Source organism: Mauremys mutica, chromosome 1 (genome assembly GCF_020497125.1).
Source record: "Mauremys mutica isolate MM-2020 ecotype Southern chromosome 1, ASM2049712v1, whole genome shotgun sequence".
Lineage (NCBI taxonomy): Eukaryota > Metazoa > Chordata > Testudines > Geoemydidae > Mauremys > Mauremys mutica.
The window spans coordinates 262,669,429-262,687,745 of NC_059072.1; the positions used below are offsets into that span (position 1 = coordinate 262,669,429).

At 41.5% G+C, this 18,317-nt stretch overlaps 1 protein-coding gene across 3 annotated transcripts in view; it reads right to left on the reverse strand.

The window, feature by feature from the left end:
* The window catches only part of TPP2 (tripeptidyl peptidase 2), a 76,574-nt gene that overhangs the window by 9,970 nt on the left and 48,287 nt on the right, over positions 1–18,317 (reverse strand). For 2 of the 3 annotated variants that reach the window (XM_045008589.1, XM_045008571.1), the window contains exons 24-28: positions 18,140–18,178; positions 6,958–7,109; positions 6,478–6,574; positions 2,659–2,789; positions 1,037–1,244 (exon numbers count right to left, since the gene is read on the reverse strand). In XM_045008589.1, the coding sequence (XP_044864524.1) occupies positions 1,037–1,244; positions 2,659–2,789; positions 6,478–6,574; positions 6,958–7,109; positions 18,140–18,178 (627 nt within the window). The remainder of the gene's footprint in view (positions 1–1,036; positions 1,245–2,658; positions 2,790–6,477; positions 6,575–6,957; positions 7,110–18,139; positions 18,179–18,317) is intronic. The other variant, XM_045008580.1, reaches the window with a different exon arrangement.

The following is an 18,317-nucleotide window of genomic DNA, read 5'->3' on the forward strand; positions in this document are numbered from 1 at the left end:
CTGAATGTGTTATGTATCCTCTTTCATAATATGAGAGCACAGTTGAAATTAAAAGGCAAGAAAGTTAAACAAACTGTGTAGCATGCTGTTAATGCAGAGCACAGCACATCACTGTGGCTTAAGAATCAACAGAGGAAGATGAAAGACATGTACACAAATAAGAACATCTACAAAGAAGCTATCTTGAATAAATAATCATCAATCTTCCTGCTTCAGGCTTTAGGCTGAATCATCAGCGGGGGTCAGGAAGGAATAAAGGAATAACATTTCTTCTGATTTATTCAAGAGTTTTCATCTCAAATGATTCCAAAGCGCTGTACTAACTGAAATTCATATAAATATATGGAAAAATTAATTCACCACTGAAATACAGCCATGTCTGATGTGGAACATAGCAATTATTCTAACAGTGCATAGCAACACACCAGTTTAAGAAGGAAATGAGTAATAACTCAGTCAGTTACATAATCATATGTATTACTGGGATTTTATGGTTTCCTCTGAAACAGCTATGCTGAAGGACACAGGGACCTTACCCTGATAAGAACTTGCTAACAGGTTACAAGTGGTAATTCAACTTCTCCCATTGCAGCCCTTACTCACAGCTAAGGAACACAGGGTTTTCTTTCATTCTTAATGTAGAAAATGCTACGGACTCATGACCACCACAGAACAGGGCTGTACACATTTCTGTTGAAGGGCTAGAAGTGCTGTATTGGACAGCAATTGAACTATTCCTTGAAAGGAATAGTAAACTAGAAACTTGATAAATGAAGCAGTTTGTTAATAAAAGTCTGCAGTTACTGCTCCATACCCTCCCCATTTGTATACACACAGAGCAGATAAGTCCAAGGCAAATAAATCTAACAGCCTAGGAGAGATCCCACCTGAGGAAAAACGTTTGAGAGAGGCTGGCACAACATATGGGGACAGAACTAGGGAGTGGAAGGGAGAGATGCCTGGAAGCCACACACAAAAGTGGTGTTAAATTCCATCACAAGAGTGCAAAATTTAGAATTTCTGCTGGTCCTCTTACCTTAGTGTCAAAAAGATCAGTCCATTTTGTTGTTTCCCAGAAAGTCTCTGACAGAACACCTATGCAGCTCTCTTGATCGTCATCTTTACCTTCAGCATCACTTGAAACAGCCCCATCTTGGGCCTGCAGATGGAGAAGTTGGTCTGCTAGTGCGCTTCCTTTCCGACAAAGGGCATCCACTAAGGTAGACTTCTGTTTTTCCATATCACTACATTACGAATTTGAACACAAATACAAGGTGTCTCTTGCAGCTATTTGTTTTAATCAAGAGCCAATAATTTAACTTTGCCTTAAAAATCACAGTAAACTAAACACACTTGTTGATTAGTATTTACACTAGAAGTAGAAGCAATTTTCAGGTACCCTATTAAAATACAGCATTTCTGAAAATAAACTATTTCCCATCATTCTAAACTGGCTCAAAATATAGTTAGTGTACATTACACAACGTACAGATTGTAACCAAGCCTATAGGTTCAGGCGCAACTGAATTGCCTCTGGTATTTGAACAGAAGTGCAAGCCAAATTTTAAGAATTTAACAAGAAGTCAGGATCTAGTAATATATTTTATTAGTTCTTGATAGTATGGAAAGAGGGCCAGTCCACTGTTAATGTAAGCCAACATGGACTTCAAAGGAACTGCATCCACTTAAGCCAGCACTGAATTTGGTTCTCAGTTTCAGATGTTAGAAGATCACCAGATCATTTGGTTGACTCTACCAAGAAATGCTTAGAATGGAAATGCTTAATTATTTTTAAATCCAGCAAATACAGTGTTATGTACAAGCCACTCCAAGCAACTAGGTTAATGATTTAATTAACCAAGGTCAATATGTAACAAACCTCCGTTCACAGCCCCTAAACTTCAAATTAGCTGCTCTATGCTATTCTCCAGTCAAAATGGATCAGTGTAAAAGGGGCTTTTGAAATGAATCATTAAAAAAAATGTAGTGCATCGTCATCTTTGAAGTGCTGACCTTCTACTGAACATACTGACACTCCAAAAGAATGTTACTGTGTACTAACTCCACAGAGAAAAAGACCATATTTGAATACAGATATAGCCATGGTTACCAGTCTCTCTTTCCTGACTCACTCTATAAACACTTGTGAGCTCTTCAAAAGTGGCTTTATCAAACAACAAGTACTGTTCTCTAGCATCTTGGAACCATCCTTCAAGAATTTTGAGGATCCCATCGTATCATGCAAAACCCTGCACTTATTCCTACAGGAGTGCCTTGTTATCCAAATACTACCAGTTCACTGATTATTCTGAATGTTTATGAATTTGATGAGACTAAGCAGAGTACAAACTTTCCCACACAGCTTTGCCCATGTATCTCAATTCTGATCTGAAAGCCATCCTTTGTAATCTTATCTGAGCTCTTCTGAGCAAAATTCGTTTTTCAGTGTCTTTCTGCATTCTGAAATGCACAAAACTCTAAACGTACTTGTCTCAAATACCTGTTTCCACTTGAAGTCAAGTTTGAACCCAAGTCTCAAAAAATTACAATTCTAGATCAGCTTTCAGAATCCTTTAGAATACTTGTATGTAGAAAAGGCAACTATATTTATAGACTACAGAAATAGGATGCAAGAAAGAGTATTTACTGGTTAGGTACTTTTTTATAGTAGCTGCATCAGGCCTGGGATCAGTCTTCATGGCAAAATAAACTGCTAACGCTGTTTGATCAATATGCGAGATAACAGTATTTGCAGCTTCAATAATTTCATCGAGCCTTTTCATTCGTTCCTGAATGAAAAAGAAATAAAAAAATGTGAGACTGGCAAAATGAAGTCACCCCATTTAACACTTAATATTATTAAACATTACTGAAGCCACAAGTACATGGCAATACAAACAGTTTCTGAAATCTATTTACTTATTTAACATTTCTACAGTCTAGACAGGATTGAGGTCATATTGTGCTTAGTGCCATACAAACCCATATTTTAAACGTCCTTGACACAAAGAGGTTACAATTTCTTTATATTCCAGTAGTGCCTATAGGCCCCAACAAGCTTCCCATGGTCGACATGGCTCAGGAAGGAAAATATTTTTCCCCACCTCCAAGGTGCTCTGGGCTTGTTTTGTGCCTCTGAAGCACAGACTGCCATGGCTGGAGATGGGATATTGGACAGGCAGGCTGGTGCTCTGAGGCAGTAGAGAAAATTCTCTCATATCTGGCTGGTGGATCTTGCTCACATGCTCAGAGTCAAATTGCCATTTCAGGTTTGGGAAGTAAACCCCTCCCCACTCCCAGGTCAAACTTGGATTTTTCACTCTCCTCTGCAGCCTGGAGTGTGGGTCACTTGTTAGGATTATCAGGGTATCTTGCCAAATCATTTCCCTGACATTCATTGCAAGGCCTTGGGCACTGGTGGACCTCAGTCCCGCCTATGCTTTGCCTGTGCCACATGACAGTTTAGTTTCCTGAGGGCTGTAATACTTTATTCCAGGTTATTGGGCTCAATTGAGCGGGAACTGGACGGCGTTTAGTGGCCTCTGATGTGCAGAAGATCAGATGATGATCTAGGTCTCTCCTGACCTTAAACTCTTAAGATTTTAAATAGTAAGATGGAGATCCCAGCTTCAAAGAGCTTGCAATCTAAATAAGCAAGACAGACAATGAAAGTGCCAGTACTTATTTTATAGATGGCAAAGACCCAGTACATCACACAAGGTATGTGAGGGATCTGGGGCCTGACCCCAGATATCCCAAGTCACAGTACAGTGCCTTAACCAGAAGGCCAAACCACAAGACCAATCTTACAATCTTAAAAACAGGAGTACTTGTGGCACCTAAAAGACTAACAAATTTATTTTAGCATGAGCTTTCGTGAGCTAAAGCTCACTTCTTCGGATGCATAGAATGGAACACACAGACAGGAGATATTTATACATACAGAGAACATGAAAAGGTGGAAGTATGCATACCAACAGGCAGAGTCTAATCAATTGAGATGAGCTATCGTTAGCAGGAGGAAAAAAAACTTTTTGAAGTGATAATGTGAGGAGAACTTAACATAGGGAAATAGATTCAATTGGTGTAATGACCCAACCATTCCCAGTCTTTGTTTAGACCACAGTTAATAGTATCTAGTTTGCATATTAATTCAAGTTCAGCAGTCTCTCTTTGGAGTCTGTTTTTGAAGTTTTTTTGTTGCAAAATTGCCACCTTCAAGTCTGTCACTGAGTGGTTAGAAAGGTTGAAGTGTTCTCCCACTGGTTTTTGAATGTTATGATTCCTGATGTCAGATTTGTGTCCATTTATTCTTTTGCGTAGAGACTGTCCGGTTTGGCCAATGTACATGGCAGAGGGGCATTGCTGGCACATGATGGCATATATCACGTTGGTAGATGTGCAGGTGTACGAGCCCCTGATGGTGTGTCTGATGTGATTAGGTCCTGTGATGGTGTCACTTGAATGGATATGTGGACAGAGCTGGCATCGGGCTTTATTGCAAGGATAGGTTCCTGGGTTAGTGTTTATGTTGTATGGTGTGCGGTTGCTGGTGAGTATTTGCTTCAGGTTGGGAGGCTGTCTATAAGCGAGGACTGGCCTGTCTCCCAAGATCTGTGAGAGTGAGGGATCATCTTTAAGGATAGGTTGTAAATCTTTGATGATGCGCTGGAGAGGTTTTAGTTGGTGGCTGTAGGTGATGGCTAGTGGTGTTCTGTTATTTTCTTTTTTAGGCCTGTCCTGTAGTAGGTGGCTTCTGGGTACTCCTGTTTTTTTTTTTTTTGTTTTTTTTTGTTTTTTTTGCGGATACAGACTAACACGGCTGCTACTCTGAAACCTTACAATCTTAGTGACACAAGAATGATGAAGAATGGGGTTACAGACAGCATCCAAAGAGCTGATCATGATTTGAGACAAGCCAGCTAGGGATACAGAATCCAGCCTTCCTATGCATAAAGGAAATTGTGCTTCTGAAGTTTTGTATAAAGTGTGAGGTGGTGCACCCTGCAAAAGAAAAAATTAGCACCAAAAGAAGAGGAAGGAGGTGGAATGGAGCTCACACTATCATGGTGATGAACATGAAATAGATGAACAGAGAGAATTTGTGCAACAGCTATCTGCTAAGGATCACAGCAGTGTACCTTTGAAAATGGAGGGTAAGCACTTATTCACTTGAAAGACATGTGAGCAGACCCTCCACCTCAAGAACAGTTAGTCTATCTCATGAAGAAACCATCTGTAAGGGCTTTACAGTTTATGGCTAAGCTCATTGATTTTTGGATTAGATCTCCAAAAGCAACACAAGTCACTTTTAAGCCAAGCCATTGCTAGATGATCCATTCCCAGAAAATGGAATTAACAAGAAGTCACCCGACCCATACATCTGACTGTACTAGGTCTTGGGAATAAGATTTAATCAGTGAGAGACTGCGAAAATACTTTGCTCAGCTGTGTTGACAACGAGAAGGAAGGAATCCCTCTCCATCCTTCAGCCAGTATCAAATGATGGAACAGGTTCCAACTGTATACATCTGATCTGAATGGCTATTCAAGGGGAGAAGAAGGTGTCATCTGAGGGAGCTCTCCTAGAAGCTAGAGCTACAAATACTGAGTTCAGTACTTTGTAAGCCTCCCTAGAGTAAAACAAAACCAAACCCCTTTTATATAAAAGGATATAGATTGAGCATTCACGTTTGAAAACTATACACATACAAAAGTGCTTTGATATACTTCAAGTATCTACAATGAGCAGCGGGACTGAAACATTCTCTTTTTAAAGAGTTCAACATTAGACACTAACCTGTCCACAGTGCTCCTTGCATTCACAGACTCCAAGCTTGATTATAGCAACTCATATGTAGAAATAAAGCCCTGGAATCTGAAAAACCTACACCTGGCACAAAATGCACCAACCTGTGTAGTTAGCAACACTGGTCACACTGATCTGACCCCAGTGCTCTGGTTTCTGCAATGCCTCCCCAGGTAAATGTCACTGGGTTTGGTCCTAGCTACCCAAATCAGCCACATTCCACTGGAAACTGTCAGTCATCATGAGAAGTTCATGAAAGCAAAAGACATTTAACAGGAGAAAAAAACTAAACGATGAAATTCATTCCCTCAATAAATAAGCAACTTCACTCCTTTCAGAACTAGATAGAAAACGCATTTCTTTAAATTTTACTTTACCTCACTATTTTTTTCCATAAACAACCAATAAGCCAATCAAGCTGTTTCTCTGATATGCTGGGAACAATGAAAGAGATGCTAAGCATTCACATTTATAGCCTTGTAAAAATGCACTGGTTTGTAAATGGTAAATGCTTTTTATTCTGAGTAAGTTAAAAGTATAGCCACAGCAGTCATGTCAAGTCTAGGCATCTGTGAAGAACAGTAAAGGAGAAATCTTCAGATTTAATCTCCTGTCTCAAGGCAAGATAGAGTGAAACAAACAAATACTGTATTAAAAAAACAACTCACCTTTTCAGAATCCAGCTGATGGAGTCTTGCAACATACAAGGGAAGATGATTAGGAAAGGCTTCTTTCAATTCACTATACATGTCACTGGTATCCAGCCTAGCCAAAAAGAGGGATGAAATGAATATGCTGGTTCTGCATGTACTAATCAGGAGGCAGTGCAACAGTGAGAGACTGGTCTTCTGATATCACAAGTTTAATTATCCTAGTACTCAAACTTCCATTTCTTCTAGTATTAACAAAATAGAAAAGGTATAATATATGGAGATATACCTATCTCATAGAACTTCAAGGTCATCAAGTCCAGCCCCCTGCCTTCACTAGCAGGACCAAGTACGAACCCTGACAGATTTTTGCCCCAGATCCCCAAATGGCCCCCTCAAGGATTGAACTCATAACCCTGGGTTTGGCAGGCCAATGCTCAAACCACTGAGCTATCCCTGTTATACTATGACTGGTTACGGAAACTACAAAAGACATACTTAGTCATCCATTGTATCTTCAGGTCTCTCAAAGCTTCAGCAAATTCCTCCTTTACGTCTTTTTCTTTTTCTGGTTCCCTTTCTTTCTCCTTGCTGCCATTCTTAGTCTTTGTTGGTGATGGTATCAGATGGTAATGAACAGTAATTACATCCTAGTGGTAGAAAAAAAAAAATCAACTACATGGTGGAATGGACTACATTTCTATTCTTTTATCTTACAATGCAAAAAGTGCTAAATGATTGCAAGCAGTTACATGCCTGGAAGTTGGAGCCTGAGAGCAAAGGATTAGTCTTTAGAACCTCTGAATGGTTCAACTTTCTCTGGAGACGCACCCAATTTCCCACCTCCCCAGGGTTTCTTCCAAGCAGGGGCGGCTCCAGGCCCCAGCACGCCAAGCACGTGCTTGGGGCGGCATGCCATGGGGGGCACTCTGACGGTCGCCAGGAGGGCGGCAGGCAGGCGGCCTTCGGCGGCATGCCTGCGGAGGGTCCGCTGGTCCCACGGCTTCGATGGACCCTGCGGGAGGTCCACCGGAGCCGCGGGACCGGCGAGCGGCAGAGCGCCCCCCGCGGCATGTGGCCGTGCTTGGGGCGGCGAAATGTCTAGAGCCGCCCCTGCTTCCAAGTTTTCAGAAATGGGCTTGTAACAAGGTGACTGACCCCTGCAAGAAAGGAAGCAGGCCAGTGCCCCTGGACGGATTACAGGCTGCCTACCTGGTCTTAAGGGAGGGCACCTGGGTCTTATAAAGGGGGAGACAGCTGGAGATGGTTTGCAAGATGCCTGCAGACACTGCAAGGAGGAAGAAGGCTCCTGCAGGGCCCTGAGTCAGCAGCGGGGAGACAACTGCAAGGAAGGCCTGTGGAGAAGGGCCAAACTCCAGGCAAAAGGTGTTGGGAGAGCAGGAAGGCAGATTCTCAGGGAGGATGGGCTGCGCCCAGCTTGAGATTGGGACAAAAGAAATGAATTTTAAAGAGTGAGGACAGACCCCCGCTCGGAGGGAGGAGCTGGGCTCAGCTGAAACAGAGGTGAAGACTTTGTAGGTTTGACCTCTATTTTGAAAGACTTTGTGCAGGACTTAATAAACTGGACCCCAGAGGGGGAATATCTGAATATCTGGACTGTGTGAACTTTAAAGGGCCTTCAGTGAAGGGGAAATTGAGGTAGGGTGCAGCCGAGTCATGCTGGCCAGCAAGGAAGGCTATAGGGCAGGCGCACCCTTTTAATATGGCTTTAACCATCACATGGCCTCAATGCGCCTTAAAGCAGTTCTATTTTCTTTATCAAGGTGTCAAAGCTTAACATTTTTGTATTCACATACTGTTAAAGGGAGTTATGGAGACGGTCTTCAGGAAAGCAGGTAAGTGGGGTAAAAAGGTAAAGATAAAATTAGGTAAAGCTCCTGTCCTCTAAAGTTTGGGGACAAAACATGTGAGTGAATAAGGGTTTTTATTATTTTTTTTTTTTGGGGGGGAGGGTAATTATTAACAAAACGTTATATTAGTAAAGTCATCAACATGCCATAAAACTCATAAGTATATCTCTCTTGAGCCACTGAAATTTCTTCCAAGCTGCTACTACAGGACTTTGCAGCTTAGCCTATGGTGTATTCATATTCAGATAAAAAGCTAAACAGTAACATTTTTGAATTATTTTCTGTTTTCAAATATAGGAAGACTACAATAATGTGGTTTATGGAGATATATCAATCTCCAGACCAAACCTGATATATACAGTCATCAAGGTGTGAAAAAAAATCTCAACTGAAAGGATCAATGTTGATCTCAACAAACAGCTGTTTTGATACACACATTTTTCTTGTGTAATTTAAATCCCATCACTTCTGAGTAAACCAGTGTCAGGTTTCATCACAGACCATCTAACATACATTACAGTACACACTATCAATTTTTTGCTTTTAATGATGTTACAGTATTTAAACAGGTTCCCCCCAAAAAGAACATTAAATCTGAGTGTACAGACCCACTACATTACCATACTAAGCTTGTGCTAGAAACATGTAGATCAAAAGCTTCATCTTATTGCTATATAAATAGATAACTAGGGCCCTACCAAATTCATGGTCCAGTTTGGTATATTTCATGGCCAGAGGGATTTAAAATTGGTCAATTTCACAATTTCAGATGTTTACATCTGAAATTTCTCAGTGTTCTAATCGAGGGGGTCCTGACCCAAAATGGGATCATGGGGGTGGGCAGGTCTGCAAAGTTGTTGTTTGTGGGGAGGGGAGGGGGGGGGTCCCAAGATTGTCACCCTCACTTCTGTGCTGCCTTCAGGGCTGGGCTAGAGGTGGTTCCCGGAGATGAGGTGGGTAGATGCTGGGGGTTCCTAGCTGCTAGTCCAGGCCAGCTAACATCTCTCGGTGAGGTGGATTATACACTGACAGGAAAAACTGCACTGGTGTGGCGCTGTATGCGAAGACAAGATCCTAGTTTCATTAATTTCTATCAACTGTAATCTTAACATTTAAAAAAAATTGGTGGCAGATACAAATGCATGAAGGAAATGAACTGACTGACTAGGACTAACAGCTATGACTCAGATATTGAATAAACTTTTATTTTTATTTTTTTTAAAAGCAGCACTCTTTCAAAACCTTACTCAAAGAACATGCGCAAGAGCCACTGCTGGACAAATAATGAACTCTTGTTTATATAAAGGTGTTTTTTTTTTAAAATTATGTTATATCATAGCAACTGAGTTACTATGATATAGTGTAAAACTGAATTTAGACATTTAATATATTATCTTCAGAAAAAATTACCTTCATAAAGGAAGTCTCTCAATGTGTGGCACTTACTCTCAGAGTTAAATGTCACAGCTATTCTCATCTCTCACGGCAAACTAAGAAATATTACAACTTATGAAATTATTTATATAATATGCAACTAGAGTCGGTAAGTCTCAAAGTGTTTTTGCAGAACTACAAACTGTATACATACAAGAATTACTTCATTTGCCATCAAAATATAGACAACTGTGGAGTGGAATTTAACCACAATTGTTTGCTAAATTTGGTACAAGTGGAAGAAATTGAGTTATATCAGATACAAATCAAACATCTTATTTTTGAGTCATAGCAGACATTAACACTTTTTCAGATCTGCCTCATCTTAAGTTTTTATGTAACTTAATCATAGCAGCTAAAAGCTTGAAGGAAAACGTGCTCCTGGCCTGATGCCATCTGTGCCAAATTAGATGCTGAAGAAAAATATTTATACCTGTATTACATCATCTTTAAACAAGGATTATAATAGAAGTGTCACCAAATTTAATTATGATAGCATATAGATAACATTAAAATAGTATTAAGATTTTACCAGCTATTCCACCAAATTTTTTCCCCCACTACTCAACAAAAATTCAAGTGGAGGTCAGATGTCAGCTTCATGTCACACATTTTTTTTAGTTTCATTCTCTTTTCTCAGTTATATCTGTCTACTTTCCCTCTCATATCTGTCTAGTTGGACTAAGATTTTCAAAACAGAGACTTTAATTATACATTTGTCTGACGTACCAGGCAAATAATTACATATAATAAGGTTATTCTAATTCACCATCACAGTTTTCACATGAAATACTCCAGGAGAACATGGATACACATACAGTTGGCTTACTAAAAAGACCATTGTCAGCTTTAAAATTCAAGCAACGTATTTCACATTGCATTTTTCCATTGCACAGGATCTCTCTCTAGGCCATCTGAATGTATGCAATTTCTCATAAAGACACCAGCTGAATTTGCAAATAGTAAAAGAGGCTCTGTCATAAACAGATAGTTAAGGGTTAAAGTCTCTTTTACCTGTAAAGGGTTAACAAGCTCAGTAACCTGATGAACACCTGACCAGAGGACCAATCAAGGGACAGGATAATTTCAAATCCCTGTGGAGGGAAGGCTTTGTCTGTGTTCTTTGTTTGAGTTGTGTGCTCTCTTTGGATCTAAGAGAGGCCAGACATGTCTCCAAGTTCTCCTGGAGTATTTCCTACTATCCAGTATAGTGAGTATTAGTTAAAAAGGCGGATTAGTCTTTTGAGTTGCTTTCTATATTTGCAATTGTGTGTTTGCTGGAAGAATTCTTTATTTCTGTTGCTGTTACTGATTATTCTGAGGAGTCCATGCAGGTCCCCGTCTTGTGAACGCTAAAGTTCAAAGTGGGGAATAAACGCTAAAGTTCAAAGTGGGGAATAAACCTATGACAGGCTCAGAAAAAGAAAAATATAAATATTTAAAACACAAACACTCCTTCCCATTCTTATCTAAAGTTCTCCAAAAACAGGAAGATGGGGAAAGGCATAGGCTATGCCAGACCTCCAACACATTAAGACATCCTTGCCTACATTTCCCTCAAGGAGAGGTTTTCAAACTGTGGGGTGTGCCCCCCTCTGGGGGGGGGTATGGAGGAACGTTTAGGGCAGCTTGGTGAGGGGAGCACCACCTCCACCCCAACTCATCTCAGTGGACCACCCAGCCCATGGGTCAGCATCAATGCCTCCATGCCCACTGCTGGCTCTGTCCCCAGATATCATCACATGTGTCTTCCCACACCCTGAACTCAAAAGGAGCGGGGCTCAGCTCAAAAAGTTAGACAACTGTTGCTCTGAGCATAGGTTTTCACAGTGTGGGGTGCGCTGAGGTTATTGGGGAGAGTGATGACCTGATGCGAAGCAGAACAATAGTGTCTTGCTATTTCCGAGCAGCAGAAGCAGTGGCGAAGGCAGCTAGTGCACAAGGAAAGGCAACGATGAAGGGTTTGAGAGCCCCTCCACCTCACACCCCACATGTGCCCTGGATGCTGGAATGGTGGCAGCAGGCAGCAACAAAGGGAGTGAGGTCTGGCCAGAAGCAGCATGGAGGATGCACCTGGAGCCAGCAGATGCAGGGTCTGCAGAAGAGGGCAGCAGGCTGGGGGAGTGAGAGCAAGAGGGATAGGCAGGACTGTGGAGGAGAGAGAAGGGGAACAAAGAAGGGTCGTGCATGGGACATAAATCTCTGAAGGGGGGCACGGCAAAAACAAGTTTAGGAACCTCTGCTCGAGACTTCTGTTTACGCAGATGGCCATTTAAAACCAGTTGGTGCATCCCTTGCTTTTACACGAGAGTACATGAGAGACACATAGAAACCACTTTCCTGATTATTCCAAGTACAGCTCAGCCATTATGCCCTGCCGCTAAAAAGCCCACGACGTGAGTGGGGTACCAGAACAACTCTCTCACTGCCCAAAAGAAAAATCAGTGGGCTTTCATTCCAATTCCATGTGCCCAAAACTGCTGATCTAAACAATTGCAGTTGGGTTCTGTGTGGATACTGAATACTTTGTCCTTCAGGCCATGACATGTGGAAGAACGTACATGCTGTAAAATCAATTTATTCTTCTCTCAGTTGACTGGCAGAAACTCTCTGCTAGGGGATCAGCAGCCCTGAACCCCTTTATGGTGGGCTCAACCCCAGAAACTCATCTGTTGTAACCACAGCCAATCTGAAGCCACCTCTAAGAGAAAACTTCTATGAGTCTATAAGTCCTGCAGCCACCAGAGATAGGAAGCTGTTAAGTCTGGGTTTGCTGAAAAGCAAGACAGGAAAAGCCCTGAATGGAGAAAAACAGTGTCTGTGAAGCTACAGTTAGAGTGGAACCCGTACTTGGGACATCCTTTTCTACTTTGCATCCAATCTCACTCCTCAGTCTAGCCTTTCAGGGAGAAGGTGCAATAGTAAACATAGTGCCCTTCTTCATAGCTCCAGTGAGGATTAGACCACTGCTCAACGCATGAGTGGTTTGTCTCAAGGTCTGTCTTCACTGGGAACTTACATCAGCATAACTACATCTCTCAGGGGTGTGAAAAATCCATATCCCTGAGAGACACAGCTATGCCACCCTATCCCAATGTAGATAGCACTAGGTGGATGGAAGATTTCTTGTTAACCTAGCTACTGCCTGTCAGGGAGGTGGATTACCTACACCAATGAGAAAACCCCACCTATCAGCATGTCTACACTGAAGTAAAGCTGTTCCACTATCGCGTTTTCAGTGGAGACATACCCCGAGTGATTTCTGTAGTGAAGGTATAGTTGGACAAAGAATACCTCCTTCAGGAAGGCTGGCTACTATAGCCACAATGATCTTGGCAAACACTTGGAAGCTGTCAACAGGTGAAAGAAAAGCATTTAAACTACCAATAGCAACTCTGATACAACGTTTAAGTGACCTCTTGTGGGCCACACAAATGGAACTATGCAAACAGGCATTTTACAGATCCAGGACCACAGGAATTCCCTTAAACTGGCCACTTTGATCGCAAAGCAAAGGGCCTCCATAAAGATTAACTGAACTCAGAGGAAGAAATTCCTAGTCTTAAAAAACATATGAAACACAAGCTGTCTGAGGAAAACAGAGTAGAGATAATAAGTCTCTTGAATCTGCCTTTTGGAGTAAGACTTGGGAGACTGCTCCAGAATGGATCATTTAAGCAAGTCTCCTGCAGTAGAAAAGGGGTTTTGCAATGCCTTGATGGAAACTTGAGAGTGGCTTAGAGAAACAGTGTTTAAGGAACACTGACTAGAAATTTTGCAGGTCTACATATAAGTGAACCTACTGTCACCTTCTGATGGGTTGTTGTAGACCCATGACACTTCAGGCAAAGATGCTTCTGAAGCACAGCAGACTGATCTCTCTTACTACAGCATATCCTGAAGTATGCCAGAAAATGAGGGTTTGTTATCATGGCTTGGAAAATGGGAACCCCAAGCATTTCTGCCTAAGTAATAATTATCATCACTTTCTGCCCCAAAACACTGGGACTTTGTAAGTGGTTCCCTCTTGCAGCAAAATGTCAGAGGCTGGGACACAGACATGCAAAGGCAGGTATGTTACCCCTTCTCAATATTTCACCAAAGGGGGTTATGTGTGGTCTCTGTCGAAAGCTAAGAAATAGCCAATTGTGCGATGTTTGTATGGAAAATAATTTTAGAATTACGTAACATGTAGGATATTGGGTTTCAAAATTACTGAAGTGAAACTTATCACCTGAGGCAAGAAGGATCTCAGGGCTAACTCAATCAACACTGAGAACAATGGACATACATGAAGCCAGCCCTATGTTTACTGTCTGTACCACGTGCAGGCTTGAGGATTTACAATGACAAGAATCCTGAGAAAAGTCTCTGAATAGGGGACCCCTGAGGTAAGAGACAGCAGTCTAACTGTATGAGAGAAGCAGAAAAGATACATGACTTTATCCATTACAAAGGAGAGACTCCGTCAGCAGGGGTGTCTCATGAAAGACGGATCCCATCTTTCTGAACTGGACAAGCACTGTAACAACTGACCATTGGATGAGAAATACCATATCTGTTATTAAGCACAGGTGTGTTTTTCATGTTTTTCTTTTACTTGTAACCTTATGTTTCCAAACCCTTATACTTGTTTTTATTTGAATCTGTCTCGAACTCTGTTAAATAAACTTCAATTTGGTTTTACTACAGACACAGATAAGTGCCTTGTATGAAGGAGCAGCAAAGAATCCTGTGGCACCTTATAGACTAACAGACGTTTTGCAGCATGAGCTTTCGTGGGTGAATACCCACTTCTTCGGATGCAAGACTTGCATCCGAAGAAGTGGGTATTCACCCACGAAAGCTCATGCTGCAAAACGTCTGTTAGTCTATAAGGTGCCACAGGATTCTTTGCTGCTTTTACAGAACCAGACTAACACGGCTACCCCTCTGATACTTGTATGAAGGAGAGTGCTGAATTAAGATGAAACCAGCAAATTGGGGTGCATTGTTTCCAAGGAGGCAGAGGATCAGTATATAATGTGCATGTCCAGAAAATAAGGGACTGGGTACTCAGTGGTATGTAAATTGCAAGCCTGCACTGGGAACAAACAGGGCTTATGGACTGCAGAACAGAGTGCCTGCATTGCCTGCAACCAGTAGTTGGGGAGGGTTTCCCTGGCAGGCACAGACAAGACTCTCTCACTGTAAGTAGGAGGTAGTGATTCACCCCGGACACCTCAGGTAACCTCCAAAAGTGTCACACAGGCTACCTCTGAAGAGGATTAACATGTAAGGGAATCTTGGTGGCAAAGTCTCTGGACCAGGCCTATAGCTATAGAGTTCTGAGTGACACTGGATCTTCCACACACCACCGGGACACTGGAAAGTAAACTAGTAGCCACCTCCAGGAGGAGGTGGTACATCTGTTCAGAAATGCTCTTCTTCCGTAGCACTAACCAAACATCCCAAGGGCATATAATACCTTTTCTTGGCAGTTTCCATTGTATTGTATCTTATTATGGGACCCACTATTCTGTCTGTATAGAGTGTAGTTCCACTACCAGACACGAACCATCCCTGCTGATGGAGGGGGAGCGCAGAGTGAGGGCAGCTGGCTTCAGCAGTGTTGCCAAGTATGCTCTGTCTATGTGAGCATGTTCAGTACAAGGCAAGCAGCAAATCTGGGGGGTGGAGGAGGTGTGCCAGTGTGACCCCGCATGCTGCCCTCTCCTCCCCTCTGCCTCTGCCCACTACCACAAGATAGGAAAGTGTTTCCCGGAAGCCAGAAGTGTAGCATTAAACTTATACTTTTAGTACCTACCATGCCCTCCTAAAGGACCGACTAAGGACTAGTTGTGAGCCTAACAGCCCCTTTAAGCCAACTAGCAAAGGGCATACCCAACAGACTATAGTTAGAACATTTAGCCAAACAGTGTCTTGTATCACAAACTGGTGACAGATTGTTTATTAATATTATTGTGTGATGTTTGTATGGTTAGTGTACATAATGCTTTACACATGTGCTAGAAATAGGTTACTAAAATAACTTCCAACCAAGCAATGTAAGTAGAGCGGACAAACAAGTTTGTCACTGACAAAGGAAGGTTGTTTTGTCTGTCTCCAATGTAAATTGAGCAAGGTGAAGACGCAGACAATGGAAGTACATTTACATTTAATGTAAACAAAGTGATTAAGATAACTGAAAGAGCAGATTCACCAGTGGATGAGGAAGATTAGTATGGCATCTACACATCAAGAGAGGAGAGGAACTTTGTCAGGGTTTACTTTCCAAAGAACACATTTCAAAGGTTTACTGGACTATAAAAAGGAGGTACCCCATAGGTACCCATTACTTAGGGGACAGCACTTTCCAATTCTGAGAATGCTGGATCCTCCTACCAGGAAGGGCTGGAGATGCTGTAAGTGAGAAAGTTCTTTAGACAAACTTGCTAGACTTAAGCTGTAGGTACGATAAAGCATGTTTCATTTTGTTTGTAAGCATTTTCTGTTATCATCTCTGCTTATTATCACTTAAATCACTGTTCTGTGTTAATAAACTTATTCTTAGTTTTACTATAAACCATCTCCATGCTGTTACATTTAAGTACAGAGTGAGTCCTCAGCTAATCTAACAGGCTAGTGTGTATACCATTTATTTGGAGACAGCAAACTTAACTTCTGTGAGTGTCCTGTGAGAAGGACTGGACACTATAGTGACACCCCTCGATGGAACTCTGCTTCATTGATTTTAAGACTGGGAGACTCTCGAGGAGTATGTTGGTGAGGTGGACACACTGGCATGGCAGGGAACTGACTGTCTAATCTCCAGGAACGCGCACTCTTGCTAAGGTAGTGGGGTGACAGGGGCTTACTGTTCTGGGCAGCCCTGAGGAGAGCATCACACTAGTATCCAATATACCCTGCGTGGTTTTATGAATAAGTACTATATTAGCTCCTTTATTGGGGATTCACAATTAATGTGATCAACACATCCTACCCTGCAGGAAAAGGATGCATTTACATGGGGATTTTTACATTCTTTCTAAATGAGCTATAGTTAATTCTAGAGATGATACAAAAGTGAACACAGGAAAATGGCAGCAGTTTGCATCAAAGTTCTTCTTTGATCGTCTGACCTTCTCCTTGTACTGATATATCCATACCAAGACCAACAAAGATAGCAGCCTCTGAACCTTACAGGCTCTTAGCAAATACAGCAGAGATGTAGAATATATCGCATAGATCTGGTAATTTCCATGGCCCACATCCTTCTTCTCTTCCCCAGTCAAAACTCCAACCCATCAGATTAATGAAAGGTAGAGATATGCAACTAGGTATGATTTCCTTCCCGAGTCTGGAAACAGACTCCACAGAGAGAAAAGAAAATAGGAGGCAAAGTAATCATGTCACTTTAGAAGAGGCAGATGAAAGGGTGGGAAAGTAAGTTAGCCAGACATAAGTAACCTACATCAGCTGGGAGACAGGAAAGAACTGAAGTGAATGACGCAGCCCTTTTAAAAAAGATCAATCATCTTCCTTTGGTTTTCAACTGCCCATCTGCTGGCAGAATGTTACAATACGTACTACAATAAAATGCTCATTTTATTGAAAACACTTACACATTCCAATGTTACTTTATCATTTAATTTCTTTACATGAAGGATACTAGATAGGAAAATGACAGTTTTTTGTAGATTATACCATGTGCTCCAATTATGATTTCTACTGTTCCATGAACAGGCTGACTTTATGTCAAAATTAAATTAATCTACATTAAGCTATGTTTATGCTTTGTTTAAGAAGATCACAGAAGCTAGAGATGGAAAAGTCTATTAGGTCATTTAGTCCACCCCGCCCCCCCGCAAAAGCAGTGTTGTTTGCTGCAGTATGTTTTCTAGTGCCACATCCAGTCTACGTTTCAGTACAACTAAGCCTCAAAGAAATACATCCAGTTAGTGGTGAGGAGGGATTGGATACCATGCTTTATATCATAAACTTTAAGTTAAAATTTCAGTGCATTCATTAAGAGACAAGATGGAAGGCAAAATATTTGCCATGGAAAATCTTGACTCCAAGCACTTTAGAGAGAGAGAATGGGGGAGTAGCATATAATAAAGAAAAGGAGTTACAGAGTGACTCATTATACATGCATTTTTAAGGCACTATCACAGAAGTATCTGGGTGCTCAAGTGTAACTTGATATTACAGTAATATTTTGTTGGTCTAACAGCAGAGGTTGCTTAAGGCGTGAAGTGGATAATTCAAGACTACATAAGAGAAGGCAGCTGAGGGAGACAATGAAAAATTAAGTATAATACTAATAGAAAAATTCTCTAAGTTATATGCAAAAAGACTTAAGCATATCTTTTCCAAAAACTGACATTCAGTACCTTTTTAAATTTTCCTTGTCGTTTTGCTGCAGACTGCCCCTGGGAGTTAGAATAACATACCGTAAGAAAACATGCACACACTACACAGGATGGAGACACCTTCTCTGTATGATTATGGTTTATTTTCAACCTAGAGAGCTCAAACTACTAAAGTGCCAGGTCTGTGATCAAAACATGC